General features: G+C 40.1%; 1 protein-coding gene across 9 annotated transcripts in view; it reads right to left on the reverse strand.

Annotated features, from left to right (window-relative positions):
* Positions 1-17,607, reverse strand: part of LARGE1 (LARGE xylosyl- and glucuronyltransferase 1) — a 290,753-nt gene that overhangs the window by 141,719 nt on the left and 131,427 nt on the right. For all 9 annotated transcript variants that reach the window (XM_054192882.1, XM_054192875.1, XM_054192866.1 and 6 more), the window contains 2 exons: positions 9,115-9,416; positions 3,064-3,146 (listed from right to left, as the gene is read on the reverse strand). In XM_054192882.1, coding sequence (XP_054048857.1) covers positions 3,064-3,146; positions 9,115-9,416 — 385 coding nt within the window. The remainder of the gene's footprint in view (positions 1-3,063; positions 3,147-9,114; positions 9,417-17,607) is intronic.

Below are 17,607 nucleotides of genomic sequence, written 5' to 3' on the forward strand. Positions count from 1 at the left end.
TTGTGGAGGCCCCTTTCCTGGAAGTGTTCAAGGCCAGGTTGAGGGCTTTGAGCAGCCTGGTCTAGTGGGAGGTGTCCCGGCCCAGGCCAGGGGGGTTGGAACTAGATGATCTTTAAGGTCACTTCCAACCCAAACCATTCTATGATTCTATGACATTTCCATGAATTCCAGACAAATTCACTGAAATCAGTGCTCTTAACAACAAACACCAACTGAAGTGCGGCAGAAAGAGGCAAGAATATTAAGTGTGGTTGCTTTGAGAGGCCAGTTGTTTAACCAGTAGATTGTATTCAGGGTCTTGCAGGGCAGCATTGAGGTGCCATGCCACAGCTGCCCAAGAAGAACCCACACTGTGCCTGGCTACATAACAGCCGTGATTTAGACACAAGGGTCTTTCAGTTATTCAATATGCTCTCCTACACTCTTGTTACAGGCAAATTCTGCACATGCTATATCAGGTTTCGTTGAACATTGACTGTAAGAAACTTCAAAAAAGGAAAAGAAAATAATCTGACAGTATGTTTGGAGGCATGTTCATTCTGTTCTTGCAAAACTTTATATATATTGAATGTGGTGATCCTACAAATGAAGGACCAGTAGCCTAACTTCAGAAATTAGGATAGAACAAGCAAACTTCTTCTCCACTGGAAACATAGAGTCCTTTCAAAGGTCTATTTTGCTTGGCTTATTGGACAATGCTAGCTAGGATACATTCCCTGGTGAACATTTAGAGGTTAGAAGAAAAAACATCTCCATGCCTGTTTTCAGTAATGACCTTCAAGTCAGATGGTGAACTTGCTACTGATGTAAAGAAGCATCCACTACCTGAACTGACCACCTCCAGCTCTCCTAACTCATTCCTCCTAATGCAGTATCATGAGCTGTCTCCATCCTTCATTCCTACAATTAAATAGATCCTAGCAACTAAAAGAAGCCTTCTTTCCACACATAATTTTTCAAGTGCATGCTAGTCACCAAGATAACACTGCACATGGAAACCAATGCAAGGAATCTTCATTCTAAATCAATTTTCAGCTGAGTTTGTTGTTTGTTTGGTTTTTATTCTCCAGTCGCCTTCACCATTGCGTCTCCAAAGAGAAAGATCCAAGAAAGGAGTGTCTCTGAGGCATGGCCCTCTGCACGTGTAGCCATAGCATTAACAGACGCTTAAGATGCCTGTATTTTATAGAAGATAAGGAAGAAATGTCTGTAAGAAGCTCTAAGTCTTCTTTGAGAACATCTTCCCTTTCTAGCGAATTTATGCCTTGCAAAAAAGCTAGTTCTAGGCAGAAACAGACTTAGATTTGTCTTTAAGTATGTTTTGAGCAAACAAGTGAGACCAGCTATCTTGAATGTAACTAACTGTACTAACATTTCATTAGTTAATTCCCTTTGGTTTGGTTTCATATTTTTAATGAAATATAATTCCAAGTTACATAACTGTGCCATTATATGGCAGAATTGTTTATAAGTTTGCTAATTGCTCAGATGAATGGCTTATGTAAAAAAGGGACATTTCCTTTAAGTAACACAGAAAGAGATTGTTTAAACCTTTGAGCTGTGAGATTCCTATTATTTACAGAACATTTGGAAAAATACAGATTAGAGTCTTCTCAAAATGGATGCAAGTACTAGGAGAGAAAAACAGTGAGAAGCTAACCACTTGGATAAATCATCTCACCATAAAAATGCATATTTGCAAGAAATCCTTTAGAAACAAGAATCAAAATAGACAAAACGCCACACATCCTTGCAATAGAAAGCCAGTTTACACTGAATAATTCAGAAGTCTAATTGGAAATAGATATAGTTTTAAAATTTAACAGGATTTTAACATTCAGAAAAATCCTGCACCGAACATGATACAGGTTTTTACTGTTGTTTTGCTTTTGTTATGCTTCTTTTAGCATTGCTTTTCTGCTCCTAGCCTTCATCTAACATGAACATACTACTTCTGGAAAGACTTGCAAAGGCTACGTGCTGATAGTGAAAGTTGCTCATGTATTTTGGAGAATTTGCCCTCTCCACCTGCACTCTAGCCAACCTCTTAAACAATATTTACTGAGTCTGCTTCCGCATTGTACAAGGTGAGCATTGTACATTACCAAAAATGGGTAAAAGTTCAAATGGTGTACTAAATTAGCACATGACATGAAAAAGAGTCGTCTTCCCTGCAATAAAATTATCATTCAATATAAAGCAGCGTATTGAAACTTCCTCCTTACTAAACTCTTTTTACTCTGTGCATATTTTATTAGTCTGTCTGTCCTGTTTGTGTCAAAGAGTCTGATCACTTCCCTATTTTAATCCACTTTTTGCAACACTGTCGAAAAACATCTCTGAGAGCCATAACTAAACTGGACAAGGCATATACATATATGCCCACACACAGTTTAATACCATTTCTCCTCTTCTGGAGCTGCTGTTTATTAAGGGAATTGAATATTTGAATATTTTCTCTTCATTGTACATTTATGCCTCTCAATTCTGGGATCTAACTGTGCTCCACGTGCTAAAACCAGGTTGCAAGGGGACTGCGAGTAGCCCTTCCAAAGCCAGAATAAATAATCTGACTTTAATGAAATAATACTGACTATAGTAACAGGTTCACTTTGAAAAATAAATGTCTAAATGGGAAGCTGGGATAGTCAAGTAACCAGTGTGTATTTATGTGTATAGCTTTCAAATTACCATCTACACCTGTGCCAAAAAACTGATACCAGAAATAGTCTAAATGAATACAATGCTATTATTACCATTATTGTTATTATTTTACAACATTCAGGAGTGTGCAGATGCTTTACAGTACAGATAGATACTGTCCCTACTCCCACAATGCAACAGGGGTAACACGTGGATCTCTGATCCCTCTAATTCACTAAAAATCTTTACACAGGTGAATCTATTTGTGGTGGTCATAAATGTCACGCTTCCTTCCTTCCAAAGAAAAAGCAACCAGGGGAGGGAACCTGACTTGCTTCTGAAGTAAGAGAATCAATGTAAAAAGAGCTTACTTAGCCATCATCAGATATAAAATATACAAGAAAAGAAAGCTACCCTTACCTGTGAAATAAGACAGACTTGACAAGTGTGACAACATCCCGACTGGCGTTGTACCCTGCACAAACAATGGCAACGTGGATGGTCTGTGGGAGAAAAGGAACAAAAAGAACAAAAATTAAAGCCTGCTCCTGTGTTCTATCATTCATTAAGGAGAGCACACACATGACAGTGCTATTATTTAGTGAGGCGATTGTTAAAGATTTGAGTGGGCGTTTTGCAGCTGTTTGCAGCCCACTTGAGGCAGTTTGTTAAAAACATCTTAATTGAGTTATAACACCATCATCATTCCAAAGTCATTACTATCCCTAAATTACATCAGATGTCTGAACAGAATTGCATTCATTAGCTAAGAGCACATGTGTGCGCGTGTGTGTACACACACACATACCCGTTTCGCAGCACACAAAATTCTGAGTATGCAAACATGCAGACCCTTTAACCTTCTGAACTGAAGTTTAAAAATAAGTCTGATAACTTGAAGCAGATATACTCTTAGAAATTTTGCATTATTTCCGTCTTAAGGACAGCTACTAAGGAGAGGGAGAGCAAGCTCTGATGGATGAGCATGCGTGGGACAGACAATTCGTTTGCCAGGGGCTGGGTGTACCCCAGTGATAAGACAGGACACAAGCTGTGAAGGCAGGTGGCCACTTCCCTGCTTGTGACTACCAGTAAGGGCTGTACTGGGCAGTGTTAACGTGAAGTTAAATACATCCCCTCCACACACTTTCTCCCCACGCCAGCACCTTGGTAAATTATCACTTATACTAGCCTTCTTACCTCCCTTTTAATATAAGGCAGAGGTTTACTCATCTCTTCAAGAAGAAAGGGAAAATTGAAAAGGTGCTACTAATCATTATTATTAAGGCAGTAAGTAATAATTTGAAAAATGCTGCTAAGTTACTCTTCTCTGCTTTTAAAATTAGCCATTGCTATTCCCTGTGGACAAAAGACAATTATTCTTAGCAAATTTTGACTTCAGCTTCCATATTTTTCTGTTTCTTAGTGGTCACAAAAATGAAGGAGAGTTCACCATGCTGGCAGCACAACGCTGTGATCGGGGCCACAGCTGTGAAACTGCAGGGAAGCCTCATTTGGCTCCCATTTGAAGCTTGGTTAGCTGGTTTCTCACACACACAGCTCTCATTTTCCACCGAAAGCCCACTACGCAGAGAACAAATGAGGAATTCTGCCTCCTCACATAGTCACAGATTCCCGAAGTCTGGCTTGTAACAGAAGCAGATTTATACAAGAGGTGGCATGTGTTGGGCACGTCTAAGGAGTCCATAACCCCTTCCATTAACATCGCCTGGTACAGGGCACAATTTGAATCATGTAATTGCCAAGTGGCTGTGCCATTGTGCAACCCCCACATGAACATTGCAGCTGCCTCCTGCCTTAGTGTGCCTCACAAGCTGAGGCACATTGAAGATCCGAGGTTTTAAGAGGACTTGAATTAATAAGGCAACTGTCTGTCCAGAGAGGTGTGAGAAAGAAAAGATACTGCAGTACATTTTGGCAACAGCTCTGTGAGGTATTCAGCGCTTTAAATTTATGTTAAAGTCAATGGGAGTCCAGCATGCTCAGCACTTTGCAAAAATCGATTGTGTTTCTCTCTTGTGATAACAACAGGGGAGAACAGAGGCTGCTTGCTGGCAACTTTTATTGCAGCAGTCGTTTGTACCATACTTATGGGCATGGGTTCCTGTGGGTGCACAGATTCCTGACACTGCACACGCTGCCTCCTCTCTGGTTGCCATATGCTCTTTCTCAGGCTTTTGGAAGACCTGAGATCCTTCCCTTCAATGCCAATTTAAGTCAAATTAACTGATAATGGTTTCATGCCTGCTTTAAACATTTTACCTGAAGACACTGGACCAAGCACAGACATTTTATGGGTTTTGACAGAACAGCATTGTCATATCACTGTCAACATCATTTTATACTACCTCTACTTGTCAGAAAAGCTCTCCTCACAGCCTCTCTCTCCACCTTTCAAAATCAGAATTTATTCTGTCAAGGACTTCCCACATCTGCTCTCCTTTTCCTAAATTTCTTTGTTTCAAAATTAAAAGTATGCTTTCCTTGGTGTATTTTAGCAGGTGCTGTTGTCTTCCATACTGTTACAGCCAGCGTACGGTGGGAAGGCAGCACTTGCTGCTCTTCTGAATATCTTTCTCCCGTTCAGAGACACAGGCATCCGCACACCTTTGCTCACCCTCTCTGTGGCATTCGATACTATTTATCACTTCTATTCCTTCCTGCAATCAGCTACAGGGAAGAGCAATAATCCTCAAAAAGAAGAGAAACCGAGTCCTTTTTTTCCAAAGTTTTTGCCCACAGCATGCTGCAAGACTCAGTTTGTTCCTCCTTTTCTTGATTCACTTTCTTCTCCCTCATTGTTTAATTGTTGAACAAAATAGTGGTAAGATTGATAACTCAACATGCACTCAACAACCTCAACTGTCTGCAGATGTTTGCATCCTAACAAGAAAAGTTCTACTTCCAGTTTTTTCCATGTTTGTTCCAAATAAACGTTTGGATAGAGAGCATGTTACAGCTTCCACAACATGTGGCAGCCTGTCTGCTTGGTCCAACGTGTCCCTCCAAACATCTCACACCAAGGCTGTGCATGGTAGGCTTGCTCCTCACTGTTTACAATCCATGATGATTCTAATTGTCAGACTCTAGCGTGGATATTCAGAAGTCACTGTGGGACTAAACTGAGCTCCTTGAAAGTGTCCATCCTCCTACAACGCTCTTTTTAAACTGAATGATAGGCATGTTCATCACTAGTAGATGTTGCAAGAAGTCTGGACACAGGCCATTCACTGGAGCTACTTTTAGACAATAGAACTCACTGCAGCAACAGATGAAATGATAATACATCGTGCTTTCCAGACTCTATAAATTCTTCCTCTGCTTATACATACAGATATGAATACATAATCAAAACACTGTGGAAGATAATCAAGCTGTTCTTCCTAAAGCTTGGGGATCAGGGACACAGAGAGAATTATTTTTGATTTTAAATAGTTTAGGGAGCACTCAGGCCCAGGTACAGATGGGCATATAGGGAAGTTAAGCTTCTTTAGGAAAGGGAGTTTAAATAATCCAACGTGCATGCTGACGTCGTTTAAAAACTACCACTTTTAGCCACTACAGACCAGGAAAAACTGCTTCTGAAAGAAGTACTTCATGCAAGTCCATTCTGGGGTAATATTAATGCGAAGAAAATATCCAAAGCCACATGAAGAACTGGACATAAGATCCCACGCTGATGAGGAGTTTAAGGTGCCTAGAAAAACAGATGTTGGGGTTTTTTTCCTCCTTAGGCTACTTTTAGTAATGGTGAAATAATGAGCTTAACAAACACTAATTAGTTCTTATAGGTAGAAATAATCTTTGGTAAAGCATTTCATACTTCAATAATTTTCCAGTAATATTAGCCAGGCCTTCCATTGCAGTTACTTAATTCTTCATAAATAATTGCTGAATGCGGTTAAGAGATATTAAAAGCATGTCACAAAAATGTAAATATGCTACAAATAATTTCCAGAGGCAGTACCTTCTGCTTTTCCTGTGTTTTACAGTGCTTAGGTTGGTGGGGGCTTTTTCTTTGTGGCTCTGGAGCACTACACGCTTAACCCTATTGAGTAACACCATTGAGAATAGTAACAGTACAAATATGCCTGTAAAAATGCTTCAGATAATATTCTGCTAAGCTACTAAATGCTATACTGCTGACCATTTTCTAATATATAATCTTTAAAAAAATTATAAATGAACACTGAATTCAAACTAAATGCACGATTTACAGAAGCACAAGCTGGAAAGATATTGGGATAACATCATAAGAAAGAGTCATATAATTCTGTTAGCTTCCATCAGCATTATGCTCTTCATCTGAAGCTTGTTATTTGTGCCTACATCTCTGTAAGGACTACTCTTAGTTAGGTTTCCAAGGTTTGTGTTAAAACTGTCTCCTACTGGAAAGGCATGACAGGGATCTGCTCCCTCCAGGGCTAAAGCTCTTGGTTGGAACTCTTGACTTTTTCTTGCAATATAACGCTGGTCTGTTTTATAATACTAGAAGAGCTCTCCTGTGATGCAACAGGGCAGGAAGCCGTGGCTGAAATACAACAAACCCACTGTTTTTTGATATAGATCACAATTATTATGACACAGATTATGCTTTATCAGATACTTAATGTTCAATCATTGTAACTGCACTCTTGAATGTTTTAATCATCACTAAAGACCATCCCAAATGAGATTCTGAAATGTCAGCTCCAGTAAATCTCAAAGAACTGCCTCAATGAAATAAACAACTTTTTCCTAGCTCTCTTTGTCTCTCCCAGGGCCCCAGTCGTCTTCTCAGGACCCTTGTCTCTTTCTTCCCAAGTTGTTGACTCTTGTTGTGATATATTCCATGGTCAGAGGCTAAAAAAGATTTAGTTTACACAGCTGAAACACTGAAAACAGAGGGTGAATGCAGACAAGATACCACTCACACAAACATGGAACCAGAATCTACGGTAATAGGATAAATGATGAGACCTCTGGCAAATCTGATAATAAGGAAGTTTAATTTTAACTTCCATTGCTGTTACTGAATTACTGAACGAATTCCTTAAGAAAAAGAAGAAAAAGCTATTTCGTTATCAAAATAGTATGCAGTGAGATAGGGAATTGGCAAATAAAGTGAGGTTTCTTATTTTATATAACCATTGCCTCCAGCACAATGTTAAACCCCACTGAGCAAGTAAATTTATTGGCAAAACACATTATAAACTGAAAGGCCACTTAAACTATTCCTCCTTTAAGCTGCTATTTTTGTGTCCCAAATTGGTTGGTACATTGAACAACCAAGAACTGACATTCAGCTCATCACTGCTTGGCATGATAATAAGGCAGAAGTGAGGTTTGCTTATTGATGGCCTGAACCTTCCCTTATTGAAAGAAATGCCAAATGCTTACAAGGAGGAAAATCAGGCCCTTGTTATCGGGAGGAGGGAAAATGAAAAACAGACTCCTCCTTTTCCCTCTCTTTAACATAATGTTGGTTCCTTTTCACACACTGACGGACAACGATGTCCAACTGGAAAGCAATAATTCATTTTTAAACGATATTTGATATTTTCCAATTAAATATATTTTATCTGAAGAGATAATGAGGACTTCTTTTTCTCTCCCACTTATTTTCTTTCAACTTCTATCTTCCCAGTGGCAGAAAGCAAGATAAAAGGTGATATGGTATTACCCTCTTTGCAGAAATAAAGGGAGGAATTATTTTTGATATCTTCACCAGCTGGGACTGGCATAAGGTCTTTTAGCAAGACTTTCCATTTCAGATCTAACCATATTTGGAACTGTCATCATTCAGATATCTGACAACCAAATAGCTGGATGACATCCACAAAACCACTGGCATAAAATGGGGAAAACCAAACCAAAACAACCCCCTAAAACCTTCTTGGAAATAGATCTCCTGTTCCCTGCAGTTAACTACACCTCTTGAGCACGACTCATGCAAAGCAGGTGGTTCCTCAGTAGCCTCCAGATACACTCCTGAAAGTGACTCAAAAGCACAGGCTGGCTCCATAAGCCACAATTTAATTACCGGTAAACCCTGAACTGTTCTAGTACAGATGCACAAACAAAGGAATAAGGCTTTTCAAAGCACTGTGGCTCTTTCATTTAATTTAGAAACACAGAGGGTCAGTTTGCCACAGGTCTTTATCAGCACAGCTGTACTGAAGTCAGCTTGGAACAAGGCTTTGATTTTTACACCAGGTTTGGGGACACAAGAATGAAAAAGACAAAAAACTGTTCAAGAAATAACTCAAAAGATATTCAGATGATTAGATGTTTTAACGTTTTTTTTAAAAAGAATAATTAAGCATTATCTAAAAGGTTGCGCCCAGTAGTCCTTTAAGAGGCTGGTTTCTGAGCAGATAGTTTCAGGGGAAGGAGACAGGGATCTGCAACGTCCTTAAAGGATCAAACCTATCATGCTTTGTTTCTGGCAGGTTCCTTTTGTTTATTTACCTCGCATTTTTCCACTGCTGGTTGCTGCCCACACTCGGAGCTGTTCCCCGCCACAATGCCAGCCCGCAGGCTCTCACTGTCACCCGTCCCCTCTTCCATGGAGTAGGTTTTGGAGTGATTGCCATGGTGGTGCGAGGGGCTGCGACTCTGTGCCAGGCTGAGCTGCTTGCGAAGGACGCGGTTCTCCTCCTCCACCTCCCGCATGCGGACTTCCAAGCTCTCACGCTCCCGCTGGCTCGACGCCGTGTACCGAGGACTGTGGGGCTGGGATTCAAGTGGAGACAGCGACACTGGCTTCCCATCTGAAGAGAGAAGGAAACCAAATGTTTCTCAGAATATGCTTGAAGTTGCATTTTCCTTCAATGTCAGCATCGTGAGGCAGGGATGGGTTTCAAATATAGCCGCGTTTTATGCAGACTTGGCACTTCAAGGCAATGCTTAAGTGCATGGTAAACTTGGACAAATGCTGAAGTTCTATGAGCTACAGGTCTGACTAATTTTAAAACCACACTAAAAGATAAGCATGTGTTTCTTTTGTTCTGGATAGGGCTGCCTGCCAGTCTCTAGTCTGGGAAGACAGTCAAGAATAGAAGCATTGAATTCAAAGACAACTAATATATAGTTAAATATATTTTAGAAATGCATGCAAGACAAAATAATTCTTCTATTCCCCATTTTCTCCACAGTCAAGCTACAGCATTTTGGTTACCATTTTGTGCCAAACAGTAGCCCCAGCTGATTCACATGTGAGGAGCAGATGGTTTTCATTCAGCAACACAGTATTATGTGCTTGCTAAGAAATAAGAGGTTCAGACGGACAGAAACATTCAATACACACGTGGGTCAAATCCTGGAAAGTATTTTGGCTGAAAAAAACAAGGGAATTTTGAAAAAAGCAAAATGGTGCAATTCAACACCTTTAACTGAAAAGTTATATTCCAGATACATGAAACACTTCATTTCCACATTTTCAAAAGCTATCTTCTTTGTTCAAAACAGCATTAAAAAATTAGTATAAAAAAGATAAATTAACCTGAAACAAAGGTCCATAACCAAAGACAACAACTGCAACACATTCTACTGTCACTTCCCAGTATATTATTGCTACCAAATTTTAGTGTTTTCAAAGGTGATGTATTTTCACATAACTTTAATAAAGCTATATATATACACACAGAGCACAAATGTTTGAAAGGTGGCAAAAACCCCTCAAACTAAACTACTGTTCAAAAATGTTCAATTGAAATCAACTTGAAACAAGGCAAAAGACAGTGAGAGTTATCCACAGTGTCATAATTAGCACGACATTCCTTTACAGTGAAGATACGTATCTTATACTAAGGTATTTCTCAGTACTAACTTTCTATAATAACTTTTCACCTGCATCTATTGAAAAAAAATATTGCTATTTAATAATTTTCCCAACGCAGAGAGTCCCTTTGGCTTTATCAAACTAACACCAGATTGAGTGGTTTAGAAAATGGAAATCACGCAGTTACTGTGCAGCAGTTCCTCTTAACAAGTACATTTCTCACCCTCTGACTCAAAACTATTTCCCTGCTATAACGACCTGCTCTTTGGTTGTTCTCTCCCACTGTTTCATATTTTCATGAATGGTGATCCATCCTCTAAACTGAGTTCACGAAAAAACAGCTATAGAAATCAACACCTCAATTCTAATTTTCATTGTTGAGCTATACAGGTGTTCACACCTCCTGTTATCTATATAAATAGCTGTCCTCATTTTAAAACACCATTTGGATCAAGTATCTTGCATTTGCTTGTAGATTTTCTCCTGGAAAAAATTTTCTAATTTACTCTTTTTACCATTAGCAAAGCTTATGGATAAATCCGAGCTTGGAAGATGTCTCAAGACAGATTCTGAAGTTTGGCTACTGATATTTTGGAACTTGAACACTCACAGAAATAGTTATTAAAAATTAAATGACAGATTTGAAAAGCCAGAAAATCATGGGTGCAACAATAGACAAATGTCAACATTAAGGAAAAAGCAATGCTGCAATTAGCAGTGCAATAAAGTACTGACTTATCTTTCTCCATCTAGCTTGGAAGGCATGGAACTGAAATTGTGTTATTTCTCAGCTGCTGATACCCAAGCTAGGAAGACTAAAACTCATTTGGATGTGATTATATTGCATTCCTATAACTGGACAGCAAGAGTGTATTGTGTAGATACTCAGATGAAAAACAGCACCCAAACAACAACCAACCTGTATTATCATCAGACATACAATTACGACGAAAATCTAGCCAAAGACTTCACTGGCAATCACAACTCCATAGTTGGTGAATACCCAGTATGACACAGATGTTACTTATCTCTTCCTATTCTCGTCCCTGTATTCTGCTACCTTCTCAAATCATTACCAGAAAAGGTACTGAGCGATTCGTGCGTGAAAGTTGCAAGATATGGAAGTAAATCTCAGAACAACATTCATCAAAATTTCAAAATACAGAAAAAAATTAGACATCTCTCTAGCTATTCTACAGACATAAATCAATAGGTCATGAATGTTGCTTTGCCGAAATTCAAAATTAACAAAAAAGATACCATTTTGTGCATCTGAACAATTGTAGCTGTATTCATGAGAACAGCTGAACTGTTTCTACACAATATTTAGAAGAAACAGCACAGTCTGAGAAAGGAGCTGAAAGAAAATATCACCTGACTGCCTCAGAGTGGAAGTTGCAGCAACTAACGAGACCAGCTCAGTGTTTATGCAGCCTTAGCTTTAAATGCCAGTAAACTCCACTACTGTCTTCTCAGTAGTACGTATTTCTGCTGGTATGTAAAAGGCAGTAAGGAAACCATGTCAGGAATTATGCAACCAGCTAGCTTCTTGATCTGAAATATATAACTACTTAAAATGTATTGGTTTACTATAAAAATTATCCATGTGTTGTTACAAAGTGCTAAGTCCACGATATTTTCTGGGATGATCTCCTCAGGGTTTGTACAGCTGGACAAGTCATGTTTTGTTACTAACATTATGGATTCTTCTCAGATGTATCTTGATGGATTTGGTATATTCCTAACACCCCAGCTCCCTGCTGCAAATGATAATGTGACAATTCCAGGACCCATTTGAAATAAAAGTAAATAAAATCAAAAGTGAACTGAGTTTGATCTTAAGACTTGGAAATCAAATAATTGTTGTCTTAAATGTTGAGATAGCCTAGCTCATAATTTTTGCACATCTGAGGTTGGCAAGGCTGGTGGCAAGGTACTGTTTGATTTAGTCCCACTGCCAGACTGGACATGTGAAGATATTTTTACCTCAGTGAACATACAGACATGGCAACATGCCTCTTGGGAGCTACTGCCTCGTAGGCAAACACCAGCACACGCCACCCTGATCTGCTTCTGATCAGCTTTCAAGGCAATGCAAGGACTGTGTGTTTCACCGGTGAAGGAGTAAGTGGACTAATGTAAGGGACCACTAATATTTGATTGACTGCGTTTGCTGCCTGGTACAAGAGTTAAACTGACTGCACTGCACTTGAATTTTATAGTTTGAAGTAACTGGCAGAGTGCTCTGAGCTGATGTCTAGGTACTTTTTATCTAATCTAAATCAAAATAAAATAACATAACACATAACGAGGTCTGTGTGACTTTGAGACAAAAGATCTCCCAGGGAACACTGCAAGGAACATTGCTGTGCTCTGAAGCAAGCCGTACACTTTTGAATGGTGGAATAAATAATAATAAAGCTATTATTTTTTATTCTTCATTTCGGGTTATTGCTCTGTTTTTGGGCCCTGGCAGTCTTGGATTTAGTTTTTTTTTTCTATCTCTGTCAGACCTTTTACTTCAGACTTTCTGTGTTAATACACCCGTAACAAAGAAATAAAAATGACCTACAAATTTCCACTGTCCTCAAAACAAAACACAAACTTGAATAATTATTTCATGACTGACAGCAGTCAATGACTTAATATCACAGTAGGTCCAACATTTCAGAAAACTTGACAAAATGCAAGTTATGAATTCTATGGATTGTTGAATGTTTCTGCATATGTGGAGACACCTGTATTTAAGGCAGAAGATTTCATTAAACCTTACTTATGCAGAGCACCTTAAAACACTAAAAGAAATAAAGCCCATAGAACACAATCCAGCATAGTTTATTTGAAAGGAGAGGGACCAAAGCAGTGGAATTTTCTTACATGGCAAAACCTAAAGGATAAGCATTAACACCAAGTTCCTAGTTTTGCAGTTATCAGACTTGGAGAGGTGATAGTCCTGAAAAGGACCCAGTGGCATTAGAAGCTTGCTGGGAAAAGAGCCATGGAGAAAACAAAGTTTACCCAAAGGTTAACTGCAGGGCTGGATAAAGGAGAAAAACGCAGTGCAAGAGAGAAAAATTCACCCTGATTCAGAGGAGAAGACAAGTGCAGAAGCAGGGATCCTGAATTTCTCAGATGACCCTGATCTGAACTCAAATGCTTAAAACTTTGTTAGGAACTAACTGAGGCAGGCAAATTTATGTTGCATGTTGCAGGATTTTTTTCCTTAATTTTTTACATTTCTTTTGCTATCTTTTGTGCAAACTGCTTGTTTTTTGGCATCTTTACAAGGTCCAGAGGTTTCTATGTGTTTTAGCTATTATTCATCCCCTGCCTAATAGCGTGTAATGCCTTAATAATGAATTAACTGATGACAGTGAACTCTAGGCTGCCTCTGAGATAAGAGGAAGTTATGCTGCTCACAGATAATGTTTCAGTCTGTCTGACTACAGATACAAGAAAACACCACTCCTCCATTTCACATTTGTTCACAGTTGAAAATTCATATTATCAGTTCACCCTTTGAGGACTAGCAGTATAACAATTTTAACCAAAAGCCAACACTCTGCAGAAAGAACTGGGATAGCAGGCAACCACCGTCATAAATTTTCCCCTGTTCAGGCCATGAGCAAAATCATTTGAAGTTCATTCCACAATTATTTTTTTCCCCATAAAGACCATTGTAGAGAACTCCATGGACCCCAAGGGAAAAGAAAAGTAAGAAGACTGCGGTCAGGACTACGGAGACATAAAAGCTCTACGTAAGCAGATAAACTATACCTTTTCTTTTGGAGCTCTAGCTCAGCTTTAATCATCTAACACCTTAGTACTCTATCCACTTCTACTCAGCTGGATGCTCTGGTAGGTATCGGTTATATGGGCAGCTATGAATGAAGTTCTTTTTGTTAACAGTTTGGTACTTTAAGATATATGCCCCCATGAGTAGGTGCTAAGGCATCCCAAGGTGCCTATTCTCACACTCACCGAGGCATTTTTTTCTCCTACACCTTTTTGTAAATCTCTGCAGTGTGATCTCAGCTGGAAGTAGAAAACCTTGCCCAAATAACCATCTTAATAGTGGCATATAGTCTGAGCAATTTACTCCAGATCTGTGAACACAGAACTTCTTCATTCTAATATGATGTGAGGCAATTATGAGCTTATGCTTCCAAGTTTCACTGGTAGAAAGTTGTGCCATTGAAAGGTGTCACAGCAAGAACACTGAAGGCTGACATTCACTAGACAGAGACAGCACAATAAACGACAACCAAGCTTTTCCATAGTGCCCAAACAAGTTTCCTGAGCTCTGACAGAAAAGCTGCTCCCACCAATATTAAGCACAAATCCTTCTCAGGATTTGGCGCGGACAACATATATGCTAAATTACACGTTCATTGGCAAGAAGAGACTGTTTCCACACAAGACACCAATCAGCCATTAGCCTTGGACTTCGGCAATAGTAATTGCACTTAGGCACTTCATCTTGTCCTTTACGTGCTAAGTCAGTGTTCACATCCACTGCTTTTAATGGTACTTAAGACCATGCTAACATGTTTTATTGAACCCAAACCTGAACCATTAAATTCCACTGCAGAACACCATTACTTAAAGAATCACATTATTGCCTGCTGCTCATATACACGGAGATGCCCTCCCACTGTCCTTTCCTTGAACAAAACAGCCCTCTACAATCAGTGGATTCAGAAATTAAATGCATCATACACAAAAACCCTACACCCACAGAACATAAGGTTTGCATAGTGTATTGGGTTTGCGTGCCAAGGTTTTGGCAGCAGGGGGGCTACAGGGGTGATTTCTGTGAGAAGCTGATAGAAGCTTCCCCTATGTCTGATGGAGCCAATGCCAGCCGGCTCCAAGTCGGACCCACTGCTGGCCAAGACTGAGCCCATCAACAATAGCGGTAGTGCCTCTGGGATAACATAGTTAAGAAACGGAAAAAAAAAAACTACAGCGGAACAACAGCTGAAGAGAGGAGTGAGAACAGGTGAAACCAGGAACTCTGCAGACACCAAGAAGGAGGGGGATGAGGTGCTCCAGGCGCCGGAGCAGAGATTCCCCTGCAGCCCATGGTGAAGATCATTGTGAGGCAGGCTGTTCCCCTGCAGCCCATGGAAGTCCATCATGGAGCAGATATCCACCTGCAGCCTGTGGAAGAAGGACCCCATGCCAGAGCAGGTGGTTGCTTGAAGGAGGCTGTGAGCCTGTGGGTAGCCCACACTGGAGCAGGTCTTCTGGCAGGACTTGTGATCCTGTAGGAGACCCATGCTGGACTGCACGCCGTGGAATGGATGTGTGGAAGGGACCTATGCTGGAGAAGTTCATGATGAATTGCAGCCCGTGGGAAGAACCTACATTTGAGAAGTCCATGGAGGACTGTCTCTCACGGGAAGGACCCTATGCTGAAGCAGGGGAAGAATGTGAGGAGGAAGAAGCGGCAGAGACAATGTGTGATGTGACCACAACCCCTGTTCCCCGACCCCCTCCGCTGCTGGTGGGGAGGAGGTAGAGAAATTGCGAATGAAGTTGAGCCTGGGAGGAAAGAAGGGGTGAGGGGAAGGTGTTTTTTTAAGATTTGGTTTTATTTCTCATTACCCTACTCTGATTTGACTGGCAACAAATTAAATTAATTTCCCTGAGTCAAGTCTGTTTTACCCATGACGGTAATTGGTGAGTGATCTCCCTGTGCTTATCTCGACCCACCAGCCTTCCATTATTTTCTCTCCCCTGTCCAGCAAAGGAGTGGGAGTGATAGAGCGGCTCTGGTGGGCACCTGGTGTCCAGCCAGGGTCAACACACCTATAAAAGTCAAACACTCAAAAGTCTGCAAATGTGAGAATGACAGTCTCCTGTCCAATCTTTGCTGTCATTCCCTCGTGCCTGATGACAGGATCATTAACTGCATGATCACCACTTTATTTCCAAAGAACCTTGGCATCACTGCGTGCACAGGATGGATGGTGCTCACAGCTGTTCGGTAGCTTGCTTCAGCTCATCATTTAGTTTGTGACCACTCATACCATGCTCTGAAAAAAGACTTAGTTATTCCCTCCTTGGCCTATGATGCCAATCACTATAATACCTGAATGCAGCAAGGGGATGAGTGCCTTATTTTTCGACGTTATTTGAGGGAAAGGTGGTACTATCAGTCCCTCTTTACAGACAGGGCAGAGAAGTTTGGAGTCATTAACGCCAGAAGAAAATATCAGTTTTGGATGCACAATTGAGACGGTTCTGATGCAGTTTGTCAACAAATAAGCACCTTTTCTGCACTTCATTTGTTCAGAGGACAGAGCTCATCACCTACATATGCAACAGTATATACTTAACTTTTCTGTAATGCAAGAGTCTCCAAGCTGGAAATCCAGAAAATGGGAAAGAAAATACAGTTAGCAGTCACTTGTAACAGCTTTGTTTTACGAACCTCATGTAACGAACTCAGTGGTAGAGACAGAAACCATTTTCCAGGGCAGATTTGACTTCATAAACTACAAAGCTGTCAGTTTTCTCTCTATGCTCCCCCACCTTGTTCATGACACACCTTCCAGTCTCTTTAATTAACTAAACGGAGTGGTCCAAGAACCACTCACCACATTGCTGCATTTGCTATGCACACAAAATGAGGATGGGGTTGTGTCTTGGAAAGAGTTAGCAATTGTATCGTCAACGATGGCATCACACTGCATAGCCGCAGAGAGCTGTTTATGTGTTGGCTGAGGGAGTGTAAATCTGGTACTTCTAAACGGGATAATAAGGATGGTAAACTGTAGAAGACTTGAGGTAAAGAAAAAGCACGTAGCAACAGAACGCAGGAAGAAAGAGGGAAAGAAAATCTAAACATATCATACACCTTTCCTGAAAATGAATGTGGCTCTTTTCAATAGATTGTATTTTCAAATGAAATACTAGCTTATTAGCTAACATTATGAATGTTAGCTTGTTTGCAAATTTAAAACAAGAGTCCATAAGACTTAAAATAATTTTTCATTTTCTTGTCTATAACACAGTGACTTTTTTTTTTTCTTTCTTCTGTCATCTTCTCATTCTTCCTTTCCCTGCTTTGCATTGCATTGGCAAAATATATGCCTCTCCAAGAAAAGGACTAAAAACAGTGTTTTTCCCCTTTCCACTAGGACTGGAGATCTAAGAAAATAATGTCTTATCAG

Source organism: Rissa tridactyla, chromosome 1 (genome assembly GCF_028500815.1).
Source record: "Rissa tridactyla isolate bRisTri1 chromosome 1, bRisTri1.patW.cur.20221130, whole genome shotgun sequence".
Taxonomy (NCBI): Eukaryota; Metazoa; Chordata; class Aves; order Charadriiformes; family Laridae; genus Rissa; species Rissa tridactyla.